Here is an 18,365-nt window from a genome sequence, read left to right on the forward strand (position 1 = left end):
CTTATAAAGCCTGCGGCCCAGGGGGTAAGCGCACTCCGCCTGCCTGCCCTGTCCTCTTCCTGTCACCCTCCAGGCAGACTTAGCTGCTGACAGCTGCTTGGGACTCTGCTGCCAGACCTTGGCCCAGACCGCCGCCTCCCTTCCTCTCAGCAACTCCTGAGCCACAGCCCCTCCATGGCCCAGAAAGAAGAGGCCGCTGCGGCCGCGGCGCCTGCCTCCCAGAATGGTGAGGATCTGGAGAACCTGGAGGACCCCGAGAAGCTGAAGGAGCTGATTGAGCTGCCGCCCTTTGAGATCGTCACAGGGTGAGAGCCCGGTGTGGGCTGGGCTTCTCCTCCCTAGAAGAGCACCGGCTGGGGACAGGTTGGGGGCACCGAGGACGATAATCGGAGGGGTCAGGGTCTCCATCCTGCAGTGTGAGAGTGCGCAGAGGGGGCTGCAGGGGACCCAGCAGCAAACTCTCTTGCTTCTAAGTGACACCTTGGACCCTCTAACAGGGGAAGTAGGAGGAGCTCCGCGGAGGTGAGGGCCCAGAGAAGGAAATCACCCCTGAGGTTTCATGGTTTGGGGGCGTCCATCAGCTGCCTCTCTGAGTAGATGTTGTATAGTTCCAGGGAATTTGGTCAGAACACCGGATGCCACTGGCACGTGTCAGTGTGGCCCCAAAGTACCTCTTCCCTCAGCTTCTCTCTCTGCTTCTGAGTGGGCCTCTCCTCTACCTGTATGTTTCTCTTTCTTTAGAGCTTCTCTCTGGAGTAGAAGATCCTAAGACAGGAAAGATAGATTCATCCTTTCCCAAGCCAGGGTGAGAAGAGGTTTTCTCCCTTGCTGAATCTTTTCTAAGTCTCCCCAGGGACTATGCACACCTGCCCCCAGGGAAGCAGAGACATTACAGGCCGGGTAGCACAGGCTAGGCCCCACAGCTCCCAGGCAGAGGAGTTCCAAAGCCCTCAGCCACAACCCGGAGGAATCAGGACCCAGAGCAAAGAGTCTCGAGGCTCCAAACGGGGGCTGCACAGAGGGTCCCCTTGTCTTGTCCAGATCAGGCCATTTCCAGGAAGGAAAAAAAGCTGTCTTTTTCCTTTTCCCTCTCTGTCCCTTTAGCAGAAGATTCGGGTAAGTTCCTAAACAAAGAACAAGAAGGGAATATGTGGGGCCTGAGGATTCCTTCCTGGGAGTCTCCAGCAATGCCCACAGGCAGAAGAGGGGCTACACTAAGAGAAATTTCAGGAAGAACAGGGGCATGATGCCTTCAAGGGGCAGAAGGAGGCCTGGGAGGCAATTTGGACTTGCTGTTTGAAGCTGGGAAAGTGAATTTCTAGCCCTGGCTGCAGTTTTTCATTCGTAACATGAGGAAGTTACACTAGTTGATCCCGAAGATCCCTTCCAGCTCAGATATGTTCCGGTTTCTAAGAGAACCTGAGGGAAAGGCATCTTAGTTCCTGAGTCAAGAGTTCAGGGAAGAGCCCTTGAACTTGCATTCGCCCATGCCCAACCAAGTAATGTCACCCTCATCCCAGGATTAAGGGACCAATGGGACACAGATTAATTTAGACGCAGGGAGGGCCTAGGGCCACCAGGCCAGGAGAGTCCTTGATTCCAATGTCCTCCTCTCTATAGAAGGAGATCCTTTTCCTAAGAGCTAAGCATGCTGGTCCCTGCTGCCCTTGGTCGCACACACACAGGCACATGCACACCCACTCTGCGCAGTGCTGTGATCTTCCCAGCACAGGGGTGGGGTAAGTCCAGAACAGAATTAAGAGTATGTCTGTTGAGTTGAACATGCTTTGTGGTCTCAGGGTGGTGGGTTTTGAAAGATTAAATCCCCTGATGTCACTTCCACTTGTCTGGGGCTTTATAGTCCCGGCACACTCACATGCCTGAGCTCCTTCAAGCCACTGCACAAGGCGAGGAGGGGTGCCCTATCATCCCCACTCCACAGATGGGGAACTGAGAGTCAGGGAAATGGAGTGACTGGTCCAAGAGCACAGAACCAGTAAGTGGCAGGTCTTCTGACTCTAGCCAAGCGTCCTTACCACTTGTCTCTTACTCATGCTGGGTCCCCGATTTCTGAGACAGAGCTCCGCCTGTCTCCATCTGCAAAGTTGTGAGGCTCAGTGGCTTCCCTGACCCAAGGCTCAGAAAAAGAGGCAGAAGTGGGGCCACTTGCCAGTGCTCTGAGAACAGTTCAAGAGGGAAGTGGGGCCCTGAGTGCTTCCCGGCCACAGGCAACAGCTGTGGAGACTGGTCTCCTGGGCCCCTCCGGGTAAACAGACTGCTTAAAATAGCGCAGAGGTGCGGCTGTGTCTGTGCCGGGGCAGGATGAGGGAACCCCATCCCTCTCCTTCACTCTCCAGGTGCCCTGGCGTCAAAAGAGCCAGCAGAGCCAGGACTCCCACAGGGGTGGGTCTAGCAACACTGCCCCTACGATTCTGGCCCCAAACTAGAACAGCAGGTGGCTTTTCAGGAAACAGTCTTAGGTGAGGAATAAGGAGAGAGATGTCTGCTTGTTGTGATTCTGGTTTGAACAGGGCAGTCGGGATAGAAAGCAGACCTCAGAACACTAAAAATAATGGGGTGGAAATTGCTCGAGAAAGGTCTATAACTGTGGTGTGCCCAGGCCCGCTCAAGTTGGCTGAGTTGTTTGGGTGCATTTCTTACCAACTGTGTTCAGTGACTTTATGCTGCTTTCTTGAAATCTCCACAATGGGGGTGTTTACAGAAATCAGCAAACGTTAGAAATCAGGGTTCTTTCTTTCCTTCCTTCCTTTCTTTCTTTCTTTTTCCTTCCTTCTTCCTTCCTTTCCTTTCTTCCTTCCTTTTTTTCTTTCTTTCTCTCTCTCTCTCTCTCTTCCTTCCTTCCTTCCTTTCAGCAAGCTGGGTGTTAAACCAGCACACCACTGAAAGAGAGAACCCTCTGAACATGAACGGGAGAGCAGAGGAGGGATCAGGTTTAGGAGTGCTTGAGGGGTAAGATTCGGGGTCCAGAGAAGGCATCACCCATCAGTTCTAGGTTTAATTTCTCAAGTGTCAACCATTGTTCAAAATCTGAGAGGTTGGATTACTCAACCTATCTTTCCGATGAGGAAACCAAGCCTCAGAGGGAGTAATAATTTGCCCAGAGCTAGCAGATGGAGTAGGGTGTGAACGCCAAGACTGTCCGATCCAAATCACTAGGCTGCATCGAAAAAAACCATAAAGAGAAGTCTTGTCATATGCAACAAATATTTTCTGAATAGGAGTCATTTATTTGCTGCCTGTTCCCCCCACAAGTATTTAACCTCCATGAGGACAGGGACTCTGCCTTTTAGCTGCTTTCTCCCTGGAGAACAGCACCAAGAATAGTACCCAGCTCTTAACTGATACTAAACAAATATTTGTTGAATAAATAAGTGAACAACTAATTGAGAACCTAGTGTGTGGTAGGCTCTCTGCCAGGCACTTGAAGAAGGAATTAATTGGGGGAGGGCTTCTCGAGGAGAGAAGTTCAGGATATATGAAGATCCGGCAGCGCTAGGCTTAGAGGAGAATTCCACTGGTTCGCACCTGCCTCTGAACTCAGCATGCTTTAGGGAAGCTCTGGAGCACCGGAAGAGGCTATCTCTCCATCTCTCCATCCCAGTGATGAGTGACTGCAGCTCTGCCTGGCAGCACCCCTTGCTGTGTCTTTCTCTCTAGTTATGTTGTGTGTGATTTTACATAAAGCTGAACCTGCTATCAAAGGGGTTATTCTGGAACAGAGATGAATCGCACAGGCAGTGACTCTCCTTTCAACCACTTCTTTAGCCACCAGTAGTTTACTCCACCCACGTGAGGAACAGTGAGGGTTCAGAGAGGAAGGGCTGCGCAAGGAGTGAGGGGCCTCTGACACCATTCTTAATGCTCACTAGATTCAAGGGTGCTGAGAAGGTTTGTGCCACTGACTCTGGCCACCCTGGCCTCCACTGAGGGTTGGGGGAAGGTCAAATCTCACATGCACAGATGGTAATTCCCAGGGAAACAGGGTGGCCTCGGGGCTTGCCACAGGCAGAATCGCATCCAGAACCGCCAATCAGGAGCCAGTAGCCCATCAAAACCCTCCTTAGCTCTAGCAAGTCAGGCTGTTAGAACTCTCTGCTTCTCTCCACTCCTTCTATGCCCACTCCTCAGCATCCACTTTGAAAAGTAGTCTGACAAACGGAAAAGGAAACCGAAACTGGCAATTCTGCCCCTTTCGAGCAGGTCACAAAAGGTCTCAGTGAGCAAAGCGGAAACAAGTCAACACTCAATTACCTGTGAGTAGATTTTCCACTCTATGGATTATTTTGTAGCAAATGTTTAATCTCCAAGTAGTTTTCACTGCCCTCCACGTTGCTTCCTTTCACTGTCTAGATTTATGCTTAAGAAATGCAAATGCTTTTCAACGTGAAAGTGAGAAAAATATATAGATTACATCAACTCACATCCTTTCTCCATCAAGCTGGCCATCGTCCCCACCATGAGGACTCTCGGTTTCCTGCCTAGAGAACTGCAATGCCCAGAAACCTGGGTCTAAGCAGATGAAGTGTGAATGTTTGCAGAAAGTATGAGGAAGTGGTGCTTAAAGAGGTGCTTGGGAGCGGGTAGGAATCATGCTGGTGGTTTCTGTGCCTGAAGAGGTGACTGAGTCCAGATGAAGACTACCAACAGCATCTCTCTCCTACCCACCACTCCAACACACACCCACACACCACTTTAGCAGTAAAATATCTTCTGGGGTTGAGTGTAAAGGGCTGTAAGTAACCATAGTACTCAGGCATACCATGCCACCAGAAAAATAAAATATGTTTGTGATTATCTACAAGATCACTGTCACTATTTCCTTCCTTCCACTAGTGGGCATAATAGCGTTGACATATTTTGTGATTCTACAATATCACCTAAGATGGCCACGCTGTCTAGCTCTCCGGAGAAATTTCAGACCTCTACCACCCCTGTTCTCCTGGTGCCCCTCCAGGGCCTGGCTGTTTCAGTCTGTGGGAGCCCCAGAGGGCCTCATTCAACCTTTATGCTCCTAGAAGACCAAGGATCCCACCGCAAAGCCAAGCAAGCTCAGCCTCTGAGCACGCCCAAGGAGGGGCGTGGTCTGGCAAAAGGCCTTGAAGAGCAAAAAAGGCTTTCAGCAAGAAGGGTAAATAAGCTCTGTGTGTCTCCATAGTGGGGGAAAAAAAACAGTCCAGGAAGTAAAGATATCATTTAGCAACTGGCCAGAGCTCTCAAGTGGTCTGGTGAGGTGAGTTTAAGTGGAGAGAGCTCAGTGTGAATTCCCTGCAGGGATCAAAATAGGAGAGGGTACTCATCAGGCCAGCCATTCTCCCCAAATGTTAAGTAAACAATAAACACATCCAACCAGGGACAGAGGGACTTAGAGAGCTAAATATAGTCCCTGAAGGAATCCCAGGGCTGGGTCCCCAAACACATCCATCTCCACAGTGGAACCTTAATCTGACAGCAAGGGACACAGGAACCTGGGTAGAGGAAAATCTGGTGATGGGGGAGGGGAGGACTGCAGGGAAACAGCTCAAGTTTACTCAGCGCTTTGGCACCTGCTGCTTATCCCTAAGAAGCCAAGGCCCTGGGATACCAGGGATCCCCCTGCAGCCCAAAGAGTTGGGTGACCTCCCCGGGGGAAGGGAAGGGGTGTAAGGAAGCAAGAGCACAGTTACTGGTTACCATAGGGCACCTTCTGGGGCAACCACAGGGATGATTACATTTTTAAAAGAAAACATTCAGCCTCTCCTTCTGACCTTTTCAATCTCTCCCGTCATAGCCTCTTCATTCTCTTTGGCCTTGAAACTTGGCACAAATCTTCCTTATTTTAGAAAAACAAGCACATACTCATAAGGAGAAAAACAGTGTTCAGCTCTGATGCTCTCTCTAGCCTCTCTCCTTTTTTCTCACCTTCTTATTACTACTAAATTTTTCAAAACACCTGGCCTTTTTCTACTGCTTTCATTTCCTAATCGTCCATCTCCCCTTAAAGCCACTGGATATATTCATTACCAAGTCTGGTGTCCTAGGACACCAAGGGAAAAGCCTAAATTTCAGGCTTTCCCCAGCTTCACTCTGTCTGCCTAAAGCCATCACAGCACTCTGCCGTGGACCTTCATTATACCCTTCTTTACTCAGGAACCTGTAACAATTCTCTACTGCCTCCTGAATCAAGGCTAAACTTTCAAGAGCCTCCATCATGTGTCCTGCACTCTACATCTTTATTTTTAGTAGTCTACAACTGTTCTCAGCTGTCTTATTTACATCTTCTCTGTCCAGCCAGAATGTAGCTGCTAGGTAATAAGTGTCTGGAGAAGAGAGGCCAAGTCTTTTATGATTTTGAAACGACTCAGTACTATACACACGCTAACTCCTTTGAAGGTATCCTTAGGTAGTCTGGCCTCAAAGATAAACATTCTTGGTCACTTATGTGACAACCCTTTCACCTGAGGGAAAAGACAGACCTGAGAAAGTCATCAGGAGAGCCTGGGACTGCAAGGTTTAGGCCATCCCATGCCTAAGAAGCAGTATACATGAGCGACGAGCAGGAGAAATGAAAGCATGAAACCTTCTGCAACATCTTTGTCTTGCTCTGTCTTGAGCATTTTCACATTTGCCGCTTTGCACAATCACTATTTGAACACCGCTTCTCACACCTGGCCACATACTAGAATCATGTGGCGAGTTTTAAAATGCTGATGCCTGGCCCCCTTCAGATGTTCTGATTTCACTGGTTTGGTGTGGGGCCCTGGCACGGACATTTGTAGAGTCCTCAAGGGGATTCTAATGTACAGCCAGAGTAAAGAGTCACTGATTCAGAAATGTGGGAGTGTGCTGTGTGCTGGGAATGATGGCGGAGTGTTCGGGGACCCATCCTAATAGGGTGTCCAGGGTGCACACCTCACCCCAAATTCTCTCTTCTCCTTTAGACAAACACTTTTGGATTCTTTTGTGCCTTTCTGTCACTGCTGTTAGTGTAGGCAAGGCCTGTCTTAATAGTAAGAGTGAATGTGTCTCCAAGGTACTGATTTTGGAGAGCTACCTACACTAGGCTAGTCCTAGAGCAAGAATTCATCGTTCTCTCTCCTTCCCTGTGCCTTTGTCTCCCTGACCCACAGGGAGCGGCTGCCAGTCAATTTCTTTAAGTTTCAGTTCCGGAATGTGGAGTACAGCTCCGGGCGGAACAAGACCTTCCTCTGCTACGTGGTGGAAGCGCAGAGCAAGGGAGGCCAAGTGCAGGCAACACGGGGATACCTAGAGGACGAGCACGCCGCGGCCCACGCGGAGGAAGCCTTCTTCAACACCATCATGCCAACCTTCGACCCCGCACTGCGGTACATCGTCACCTGGTACGTGTCCTCCAGCCCCTGCGCGGCCTGCGCTGACCGCATCATCAAAACCCTCAACAAGACCAAGAACCTGCGCCTGCTCATCCTGGTGGGGCGGCTCTTCATGTGGGAGGAGCCCGAGATCCAGGCGGCTCTGAGGATGCTGAAGGAGGCAGGCTGCAAGCTGCGCATCATGAAGCCCCAGGACTTCGAGTACGTCTGGCAGAATTTTGTGGAGCAAGAAGAGGGCGAATCCAAGGCCTTTGAGCCCTGGGAGGACATTCAGGAGAACTTCCTGTACTACGAGGAGAAACTGGCGGACATCCTGAAGTAGGCGACTGGGCTCAGCCTCACGTGAGTCATGACACCATCACTCTTTTCACTGTTAACCTGGGTTAAAGCTTGAGGTCAGGCAGTGTGAGTGGTTTGTTTGATTTTCCTTTGAAAGAATTTCATTTCTCTGCTTTTGGTTAGGTGCAAAAACATTTTTAGAATATCCTGCCTTCTTTTCTCTTTCCTCTAAATTCCTCTCCCTAAATCCTTTTCTCTCCTACCCTTTTCTATCAAACTGACTTTTGTATCGAACCATCACTTGGAATGCTCAAGGGTGACAACAACCCAGAAGCTTTGATGAGGTAGAATGACTTCTGTAATGAGATTTAGATGGTGCAAGGACCTGTTATTCAACAGCAGAGAAGATATTTCAACCCCCTAAGCATGTCCCCATGTCCATATACACCTTCTAGATGTCTTCCCTACCCCCATTTGCAACCTTACCATTCCATTTTTCTCTAATGCAATTTTTCATTCCTTCAGGGGTATTTTCTTTTTTTATTTTTCATACTTTCCAAAGTCCCCAAATGGATCTGTAATCAACTTTTGGGGGACCAAAGAAGCTTTCATGTTTTCAAGCAAATAGTTCCACTTTGAGGGAGACCAATAATTCCTGTGTGAATGTACAATGCAAGAACACTTCTCTTAAGTTAAGAAGACCTCAGCAGAACTCGGAGAAAAATGCTGAATGCAGGAATGGAGATAACACAGTAACTAGTTCTTCTACAAAGGAATGTTTAAAGGGATAAAAAGATGTCTGCAAATTAGGCAGCAGCTCAGAAGTAGCCTCTTAGAGACAGAAGATGGGATAGGAGAACTGGAAGTAAAGATGAACTGTTTAAGCAAATTAGGACACAATTAAGGCCAATTTGGCCTCTTGCTGAGGGTAAATCAGACTGTCAGAGAAACGGGCCGACTACTCTCAGGAAAGAGGGTGAAGGATCCTTTACTATCTCCTTTTGAAGTTGGTCTGATCTAGTTTGCTCCCACAGAACTGCTATGACTAAGTCCCTTTACAAGACCTGAGTTACTGATCAAAATTTTCCTGTACAGAGAAAGGGTCTTCACCTCTTATGCAACTTTCATTCTGGAACAACTCGCATATTAATAAAACATGAAAGCAGCATGCTTCCATGAAGATGCAAAAAAAAATTTTTTTGGTGTCTTTCACTCTTAATACTCTAAAGAAATGATGTCACTTCATGGACATGTTCTGGAAATATCAATGTTCCAGAGCTTGATGTTGGCAGGTGTTTGCTGATAGATATGCACACAGGGTGCCTGGTAATTATCCAGCTGAGCACTCGCCAACCCATGAAGACACAATTTTCAGCCATTTCCTACAAAAAGCAGGACCCAGGAACTGAAATCAGTGAGACTATGGTTGGATAATGCCACTTAGTACTTTGCTCACATAAAATGAGACACCACTCTGAGTGGTGGTGAGTATTAATAAAAACAGATTTCTAGGGGTGACCTCTGAAAACACAAAATTAACTTTTAAATTCCTTAAAGATTTTATTAGTGTAGGGACTATCACTGTAATGAGACACCCTACATAGATTCTGCAGAATGATAGCTTAATTTTAACGGATATACTTCCTTCTTAAACATTCAGAACTCTGAAAGAAGACTTTCAGAGTCACGGGCCACTTCTTCCAGCTGCCAAACTGGCAAGACTTCAGAGATGTGTGTGTGTTTTCCATTAAGTCAAATAATTAAATAGCTAAATCTGCTATAAAAATTAAGCATTTAAAGGGGGATTAAAAGAGCTTTTAATTTTGGATAATTGAGATTGTATATTACGCTAATCTAAACAGAAGTAAAATAGATAAATCAGTCTGAGGGAAAAGTCCATTCCTAAGTCAAATTATTTTTAAATAAAACATTATTGTACATGTTCCACATTGTAAGCCTCCTTCCATTAGCATACATAACCGTATTATCTGGACCCATTAACATGCTTCCCTGTATTCTACTTGAGTACCTCGTGATCCTGAAGGGAAAGGTTAAAAACGTACAAAGCTTAAAAAAAAAAGGCATGAAATCAAGTTGTAATCTAAAAGCCCCAAAGAACTCTGCTTAATTAAAATACTCCTAAGAAACGGACATTTGTTAAAGAAAATTTGTCTCATATTTATTCTATCTTTTTAAAAAACGACAGAAGAGGATTTAACCATATATTTAACTCAAGAGAACCGAGTGAAAGTAGATCTCTTCTGGAGCTTTCTTTGTGTGAAGCACACCAAAAGATGAATAAACCAAACTCAATCCTGAATAAACCAGAAATCACAGGAGACTGTGGAGGAGAAATTCAGGCACTTGTTGGGGAAGGCACACAGAAACCCTTGCTCAAAGAGAAAACTCCTCATTGTTTGGGGCCAGCAGGGCTCTCAGTAACATGCTTTTTGTTTTTTCACTAAGGCTGCCTGCTGCCACCAAGAGAGAGCAGTGACACGTATGGCCATCTGGGACATGCCTGACTTCCTAACACCACTTGGAGCTGGACAACATTCGACAATCAATCCTACTGCACAAGGCCCTCCAAGGACTCAAAATACACTTTTGCTGTTAATCATTTAAGCCGTGCCTCTCCCTCTAAGGCTGTTCTTGGGAAAGAGGAAAGTGAGCTGCAAGGAGAGAAGTGACAACCATATATGGGCACCAGGCATCTGTGGGTTGAAGGTCCTCATTAGTCCCTCAGTTGGGCTGCTTACAGCAAAGGGCCTGAGACCCCAGGTCTGCACAGATCTTTGAAATATGTCCAGAAATGCATTTTGTTGAGTTTTTTTTAAGAAAGAAAAACAGCAACATTAATAAAAGAGGTGGTGTGGTCTTTCTGTGACCAGGTTTTTTAAAGAACTTGGACGTTTAGAAGTTACTATGGACAGTGAGCAAGTCCCAGAAATAGGGATGTCCGAGGCTCTGAACCAAGCCATGACATTCTATAAACTGGGAGGGAGGCTTAAACAAGGACTTGGCTAGGCAACACAGGGAATACGAACTCTCCCACGCGGACTTCACACATTGGTCTTGACTCTCATAAAATATTTTCTTCTGTGATTACTTGTAAATGAGTGTCTTTTCCCTCCTCTGAAGACCAGGAATACAGCAGAGAATGAAACAAAAGGCACAGAAAATCTGTTTATAAGGTAGATAAACATCCTAAATGCCAATTCATAAGCAGTTAGCCTCTGGATTAAAGAAGACAGGGTGAGAAGTAGGAGGGTTTCAATGTTCGGATACAGTTAAGATTAGTCAGCATGTGGTTCTTGATGATGATGGCAGACTGATGCCAAAAGTCTCATTTCCTAAAAGGTTTGTTTGAGTCCTATGTTAAACAGAATTTCACATGAGAATTTCTGGGTGTTTGCCAAACTCTAACTAGTTTCCAGGAATAATGTGTTCATTCTTATTATCAGGCCATGTCTCCTTTCCCCAGGCTTCAAGTGCGATAAGTCATCGGAATTTGACCCCAAGACTAGCTGCAAGTGACAAAGCACTTTATCAGATCCCTGCTGAATTCCACTTACACCCACACCTCCACAAAACCACAAAAAAGAAACATGAGTGAGGCTCACACTCCATGAAAAAAATTAACCTGAAACCCGTTAAATGTGGAGGCAGCCTAGAAAGCCAATGTTTTGACCCAGTGTTAAGAGTTACTTGCATTGTTACGCAAGATACTTTAAATTTCTTATCACCCCACTCTCATTTCCAGTTCTGTGTAGATATTCTCTCTCTTTTTTTCCCCTTCAATTTTACTGTGTGTATGTGGACAGAAACAAAGATGGAAGAAAAGCCTGTCTTAAAAGTTTGACAGTGAACTTGCCCCTTGCACTGCCCCTACCCCAACCGTGTGGAGAACTCATCTGTTACACATAGAGATACAAAAGAAGTGAAATACTTTTTGAAACTGCTGCCTCGTATCAGGCTGAAATGTGATAAGAACACAAGTCTAAAGTACAAAGATTGTAATTAACCAGTGCTTTCCTAGTGTTTCAATAAGCCCCCCCCCCCTTTTTTCAAATCCAGTTCTTTTACACTTGGGGAAGCAGCAAGTCCTATGACAGACCCAGAATCCACTCTAGGGAGAAAAATCAATAGGTCTGGCTGTTTGAACTCTTACCACCTCAGTAAGGGGAAAAAAAATACTCCACTCATTTCCCCCATACCTCTGATACTGAACCACTGGCTGAATCCATGAACTTTATTCTTCCACCATGAAATCAAGAGTGGACAAAGCACTGCTCTCCTAGCTCAGAAAAGGGGACTAATAGTTACTGTTTCTGATCCCAGCTGGCTACACATCAGAATCCTCTGGAGCTTAAAAACACAAAGAAACCTGGACACTCTCTCCCCCTCCACCCCCACTACCAGTTTAGAATTCTTTTTGGACGAAGTGGACCTTTATTTTTTTAAGAAGATTCAAATGGATTTTGTTGAGTACCACTGATTTACTGAGTCATTACTCTACACTAGGAACTTTGCCAGGTATTTAACATGTATTATATATTTCATTGGTTTCATGACTGAATTCAGAGAGGTTCAATCACAGAAACTATGTAGTGGACAGAAGAGAGCAAGAGTTCACCACGAGGAGATTCTAAAAACCTACCTTTCCAGTATGCTGACCCACAGTTCTTGCCCATTCTGATTTCTTATTTCTCATCTTGCTTTTCTTCCTACTGGACCCTCTATCTGATTCCTCCAAATTAAGTTACAAGTGAATCCTCCATTACCCAAATTCAGAACAACACAGACATGTGCACAGAACCTCACTGGACACCCCCTTAAAAGGTATTTATTTTTCCATTCTTAACACCACAAATTCCTCACTAACAACATAAAACTTTCTGTAATTTAAACAAAACCAAACCAACAATTCTCTCCTAGGATGAATATGATGACATAAGGATAATACCAAGTAAGTGCACAAATGACATAAGATGCAAAATTAACTGGAATGTTCATCCTTCCTTAAAGTTCTCTTAACAGTAGAGAAGTAGAAGCAATGCTGCCACCTAGTGGCAAGCCAAACAAATCAAGTAGCATCCAGAGCAAGACAGGGGTCATAGGCCCAACATTTGGTTTCCCCACCTAATATCAGGCCATCTTCTACTTACCTTACTGAAAAAAAAAATTACCAGCAACATTTCCCAAGAAACCCCTCCTCCAGAGTCCCAGTCCAATCATGGGAATCAACCCAAGTCTGGCCTGTGACATAGACTACTTCCCATGAAACTTTCCTCTAACCATTTTAAGGACAGTTGGCTCAGTCGTATGGCCCCACACAGATGACACAGAATGTGGACACATCCAACATGCTTATCTGTTCAGAGTGTGTACACAGTAATCTTGATGTCTGTTGCCTCAAACACCTCCTCAATCATCGCAGATACATGTTCCCATTGCAGACGATCAAGTCCACATCCAATCCTGAAAAAGACAAAACATCCCCACTGGTTGTGATGAAGGTATCTAGGTATCTAGGATCCTTCTAGATATCACTTCTTCCCTCTTCCTTTAGGCTGCATCCACCCAAAGCTTAAGGACAAATTATCTCATCTCATACCTACAGACAGCCATGGTGGGAGTTTGGAAGTTAATTCCTATTGTGAGACACCTAAGGCTGCTTCCTAGACAGCTCTGACACCCAATAGCTGTCACTTCTTTTTTGCCTAATTAAGTGCCACTTCCCAATTATTTCAGGCTACATTCAGAAATGTATAACTCTGCCATGAAGTGACATGGAACAACTCACCATCCTTCTATTTCTACTGATGAAAACTAGCTGTGGGTGGATGATGGGAAAAAAATTTTTTTTAATAAATTTTTTTTTAATGGAGTACTGGAGATTGAACCCAGGATCTCATGCATTCTAAGCATGCACTCTACCACTGAGCTATATCCCTCCCCTCAAAAGTTGGTATTTAAAAAATACACTTATGATAATGAAACGTTAAGGAAGATAAAAAGGAGAATGACAAAGGACAGGGTCTTTGCAAACAGGAAGTCAAGATGGAATGTTGGGAAATGCCAAGCTGATTGTAATTTAGATCTCTGCAACACCCTGGTGAGAAACCTCAGTCAGCCCACAAAACTCCTACTACCTGGCACCTTTCTTCCAAGATGTTACTTTATTGATCCTTAATATTCCTAGGGAAAATAGAGAGGCTTAAAATTGCTAATTTTGTATAATGTGGGAAGCCCCTGAAAAAACTGTGATTAAAAAACCCACAAAAAAACAGTTTCTGGTACACAAGCCATGAATGTATTAAAGACCCAGGTAAGATGAGGAACCCTATAGCCACATTCATAAGTAACTTGGGGCTTGGAATAAACCTGCATACATGGTCAGCACTGACTCAAAACTAGTCTGACAGGAAGAGAAGGGACCTCAAAGCCTACTTCCTGAAAAAGGAAACAAAAGGGAGACTGAACCCCCAACATCAGTCCCTTAAATTCCTAATATCTAGGAAGGATCTAAGATGTTATATCAGGGTGATATTCTCTGGCTACTATCCACGCTGAACACAAACAAGCATGCAGTATAAAACACAGTGGTAACAATTTCCTTCACACAGAATTAACAGGTTTGGAACACCTGAAATGGCCCAGAGGGAAATCACAATTGTTCAGTCTTAGTTCTTTAACTTTCATTGCTTCAAGAATAGACGCTAAGCTTCAGGCAGAGGATGCCCAGAATTCAACAAATGGGACTGAATTATGGTTCCCCACTACTAAGTAAGCTGAGGCAGGACTGTTTTAGTCATCCTGATTGATTCAACCCAAGCTAAAAAATACGAATGCCCTGGCCTAAGATCTGACAACTGGTTTACTTAGAATTTCTTAATGTTTTGAAATCTGTCTACCCTTAAGTCAGTATTTTGGGTTAAGTTAAGCTTTTAAGTCATTTGCTTTTGGGTAAGAAAGTAAATCTCATCAATAAGTCTTCATTTAGGGCCCTGGATTTCCTTGCCTGGGCATAGAGAGGTCGGTGACTCCATTCTTCAGACAGTGGGACTTCATGGCTTCTAAACTCTTCTGTAAGTTTTCATAAGTTGGCTTGTGTGAAGCCCTTTTCTTCGTAATCTGAGTACAGGGAATTAATTCAAACTTCTATTAGTTCAAAATGACAGCCAAAGAAAAGTCATCACATTCTCCCAACATCCTGATAATTAAAATAAGCATATTTTTATAGAATAGTCTAGAGCAGGGAAGGCAAATGTCATACTGTCCCTTCCAGTGATGGGAGGGGAAATCCATTGAATAGGGCCTGAGAAACCCAGACACTGCCATATAATATTTCCTTTTCCCAAGAAACCCAGGAGATTAGCAGGTGCACCCATCATTTGTTTTTAAGCAAGGTAGGTAAAAGTCACTTCCAATGGATAAGCTGCATATCTGTAACAAGGAAGAACCCATAGCTCCTAAAAATTTTCTGTTAAGTCTATTTATTTAGAAACTGCTTGCTTTTGGTTTCTCTACAAAAGAACAGGGAGAAACTGGTAGCATTTCAAACAAGATCAGAATTCACAGCAGCCTTAAAGACAGCATTCAAAGAGGCTAGGACACATCCCCACTCAGTGGGCTTATAGTGAGTTGGGCTATACGTCACCCAGCACCATCACCAAGAAGCCACACTCTTTCTGGGGCTGCAGACCATTTGGACAGTGGAAGGATCCCACATTGAGGCAGCAGGCAGGAAAGGACTGAGTATTACTTGGCAATGCATTTGATAGGGAAGAATGAGAGGAAAAACTCTCATTCTTGAGACTTTATTGTCTCTATCTCACTAAGATTAGGAAGTAATTAAAGTATGGAAGGCGTCCCTAACTTTTGCAAGTCTTACAACCCAAGTCTTTGGTGAATATCACAGTACTCTTTCCTATGGAGCCGGGGTGCAGCCTGTTGCTCCTTTCCAACCCAGTGCACCAAATAGCCACCACCATTGATCTGAGTTGGCACGAGGTCAGCTTTTTAACATCTTTGGTTGTCTGGAGTGGATCGACACAAATGTAATGCAGCCTATCTGTTTACCAACCCTTAGAACATATTAAGCATTGGCCCCATCTTACCAAGTAATATATATATCGCCCATCTCTCTTCAGAACAGCCACTTCTCCAGATTTCTTTTCTAAGAAAAACAGTTATTTAATAGTGAAAAGGAAAAAAAAGAAAATCAAAACACTGAGCTCCATTCTTAGATTTTTAAAAAATCTCTATAGATCTGAGTTTACTTTAGAACCAGAATTTTCATTTTGGAACACTTTTATCTGATCAGTCTTCCCAAAATACTATATTTAACTTCCTGCTTTCTTAATGTCTTCTCAATGTTTTCCCCACACCCGATTTTTTGTCTGCTGCATTTTCAAATATACCCTCTTGTTCACTTAAAAATTTTTAATGTTTATTGCCTTGAAATGTTTTAGAAAGTACAGCATTTTTTACTTGCCAAACGTGTGTTCATTCAATAATAATCTTTTAAATACAAAGACCTAATGTGTTAAGCATTAGGGGGAATATAGACATATAAAAAAGTTCTTAACTGTTAAAGAGTTTTCAATCAAAACGGAGTGTCATTTTCACAAATAAATACAATACAAAGCAGTAAGAAATTGCTTTTTTAAAGACTGAGATCAGAATCACCAGTGGAGACTGATTCAGTAAGCCTGAACTGTAGTCTGAGCAACTGTTTCAGAAGCTCCTCATGTGCTTCTACTACACATCTATAATTTAAAATCATTAGTAAAAGTCATGGGAGGGGTCTGTAAGGAAGAAGAGGTTCTAAACTACTTTGAAGAGTAAGTACAATACGGGTAAAAAGAGGATCTTGAATGCCAAGCTCATACCTATGGACTTTGCTAAGCACTTCAGAGTTATTAAAGGTTTCAGAGAAGTGGAGTCTTATTATCAAGAAAGATTTCTGATAGAGGAAAAAGAAATTAAAAACTTTTACAAGAATTCAAGTTTGGTGTGATAAGATGCAAACTAGAGGCCATTTTTGTAAAGGAAAAACTCAACCTGCATAGTTAAAAGGACTCGGTGGGAGGAATCTTCTCTATACATGCATATCTTATTTAACAATTAAATATAACAGGAGGTCAAAAGATGCTCTAGCCAGAGCAGATGAATTAAAATGCTTTCAAAACTCACGCTGATTTAACAGTTCCTGCACCCCTCCAAATTTCTTCTTGAAGAGGACAGCTATCCCAGCGCCCATTCGACAGTCCTCACTGATACAGTGGGCTAAAGAGTCTGTTTTGGGGCATGCAAAAAGGTCTCCTTTCACGTAAGTAATCTAAAATGTGCAAAGGTAAAGAAAATGTTTTATTAGATACAGAAAAACACTAAGCTATTTCTTTTCCTTTACTGTGCCCCCCACCACTACCCCTCCCCAGCCCCTCCTTGATTTAAAGACATATCCTTGGAATTTAATTTAAGAAGTTATCTAAAGCAAATTAAAGCATATGTAAAGAAAGTGATGGATGGTCTCTGGCTAGGATTGTATTAGCCTTTCTGAAGTAAATCAGCAGGGAGAGGGGAGACAATTCAATTATTGGTTTAATTAAAAAGTGTTTATGCTTTTGACCTCAATTATTCTGAATTTCAGTTCACCAATAAGTTAATAGTTGTTACGCACTCTGCTTCCTTCTGAATCTTCATTAGGACTGCTGGCCATACTGAGTCGCTATTCCCAGAATTTAACTGTTTCTTCAGCTGTGAGAAGGGGAAAGAAGGAAAAATGCACGCAACCTGAATATATTACATTCGGACTGCCCTGACCACCCATTTACTAATTTTTCCCCCACCGTTCATTGCGGAATGTGAGTTCATTCAAACTCTGGGAAGTAATGCAAAACTCTTCTGAGGCAAGAAAAAGAAAGAGAAAAAACCTCTATGTTCCGAGGTGGCAGCGTCCTGCTCGCATTTCGCGCTTTCCTAGAGCGGAAGAAAGGCGGTCCTCAGACACGCCTCCTCCTCTTACCCGCGCCGAGAAAGGCGGATTCAGGACTGTCTCCTTTTCTCTATAAGCGTTTCCCCATTGGGTTTGGCCCACAAGCAAAAAGGTGGGACTTAGCCACAGTCCCCTTAAGTCGCAACCAGGGAGTGTACGGGCCAGGGGGAGTATAATGCCAGGGGAGAGGGAAGGCGGCCTTTCAAGGAAGGCTCACCTCCATCTTTTGAGGGCGAGGAAGGGAAGAAGTCTAGCGAGGCCTCCCATTCTGTCTCCTACCCTAGGGCGGATCAGCCAGGGCGTAGGGCCTGTCCCGGGGTCCCATGGGAGGGAGCAGGGAGGCTCGTTCAAAGTCCCAACATACCGGGGTTACCCTTCACCTGGAAAAGAGTCGGCCGTTAGGAGGTCCCTCCCCGCAAGGAAGGGCTCTGGTAGGTGGGAAGCAGCGGACGAGCCCAGATGCAGAGCCAATCCCGCCACAGGTCTTAATTGCACACACCTAAGATGGCCGCCCACCACCCGGGAGCGGGGCGGAAACGAGCCCCTCTAGCTACCTAGCCAAGCCTGCACTCTTTGGTGATGGCCGCCGAACTTCCGGCGGTAAATTCCGTAGAGTATCCCGCCGCCGCCCGGGCATGCGTAACGAGACAGCCGACAGCGAGTCGGCTAGAACGGCGCTTGCGCGTTAGCCTTAGGGGTGTGTCTCCAGGGGCCGCATAGAGGCGGGGGTGGCA

At 44.9% G+C, this 18,365-nt stretch overlaps 2 protein-coding genes across 7 annotated transcripts; one reads left to right on the plus strand and one right to left on the minus strand.

The window, feature by feature from the left end:
• The first annotated feature begins 35 nt into the window (after window positions 1-35).
• APOBEC2 (apolipoprotein B mRNA editing enzyme catalytic subunit 2) lies at window positions 36-10,506 on the plus strand. The gene is made up of 3 exons (XM_010973695.3): window positions 36-305; window positions 7,128-7,691; window positions 10,095-10,506. Exons 1-2 carry the CDS (start codon window positions 175-177, stop codon window positions 7,669-7,671), a joined length of 675 nt encoding a protein of 224 aa, XP_010971997.2. The 5' UTR covers window positions 36-174; the 3' UTR covers window positions 7,672-7,691; window positions 10,095-10,506.
• A 1,942-nt stretch (window positions 10,507-12,448) lies between these two features.
• OARD1 (O-acyl-ADP-ribose deacylase 1) lies at window positions 12,449-18,317 on the minus strand. 6 transcript variants are annotated; one of them, XM_010973699.3, is made up of 6 exons: window positions 18,186-18,317; window positions 17,317-17,393; window positions 16,830-16,974; window positions 15,752-15,810; window positions 14,653-14,765; window positions 12,449-13,109 (listed from the first exon to the last, which is right to left on the minus strand). In XM_010973699.3, the coding sequence occupies exons 2-6, from the start codon at window positions 17,353-17,355 to the stop codon at window positions 13,007-13,009; spliced, it is 459 nt and encodes a 152-aa protein (XP_010972001.1). In that variant the 5' UTR covers window positions 17,356-17,393; window positions 18,186-18,317; the 3' UTR covers window positions 12,449-13,006. The 6 variants fall into 6 exon arrangements, with proteins under 6 accessions (XP_010972001.1, XP_010971999.1, XP_010971998.1 ...); XM_010973697.3 differs by lacking the exon at window positions 18,186-18,317 and adding an exon at window positions 18,012-18,171; XM_010973696.3 differs by lacking the exon at window positions 18,186-18,317 and adding an exon at window positions 17,996-18,162.
• Window positions 18,318-18,365: the final 48 nt, after the last annotated feature.

This window comes from Camelus bactrianus, chromosome 20 (assembly GCF_048773025.1).
Source record: "Camelus bactrianus isolate YW-2024 breed Bactrian camel chromosome 20, ASM4877302v1, whole genome shotgun sequence".
Taxonomy (NCBI): domain Eukaryota; kingdom Metazoa; phylum Chordata; class Mammalia; order Artiodactyla; family Camelidae; genus Camelus; species Camelus bactrianus.

Coding starts and splice junctions, on each gene's coding strand:
- APOBEC2 (XM_010973695.3), top strand. CDS start 175: ATGGCCCAGAAAGAAGAGGCCGCTGCGGCCGCGGCGCCTGCCTCCCAG. Junction 306..7,127: donor CCCTTTGAGATCGTCACAGG/GTGAGAGCCCGG, acceptor CCTGACCCACAG/GGAGCGGCTGCCAGTCAATT.
- OARD1 (XM_010973699.3), bottom strand. CDS start 17,355: ATGGCCAGCAGTCCTAATGAAGATTCAGAAGGAAGCAGA. Junction 15,811..16,829: donor GCAGGAACTGTTAAATCAGC/GTGAGTTTTGAA, acceptor TGTTTTTCTTAG/AAAAGAAATCTGGAGAAGTG. Junction 14,766..15,751: donor GGCGATATATATATTACTTG/GTAAGATGGGGC, acceptor CCCTGTACTCAG/ATTACGAAGAAAAGGGCTTC.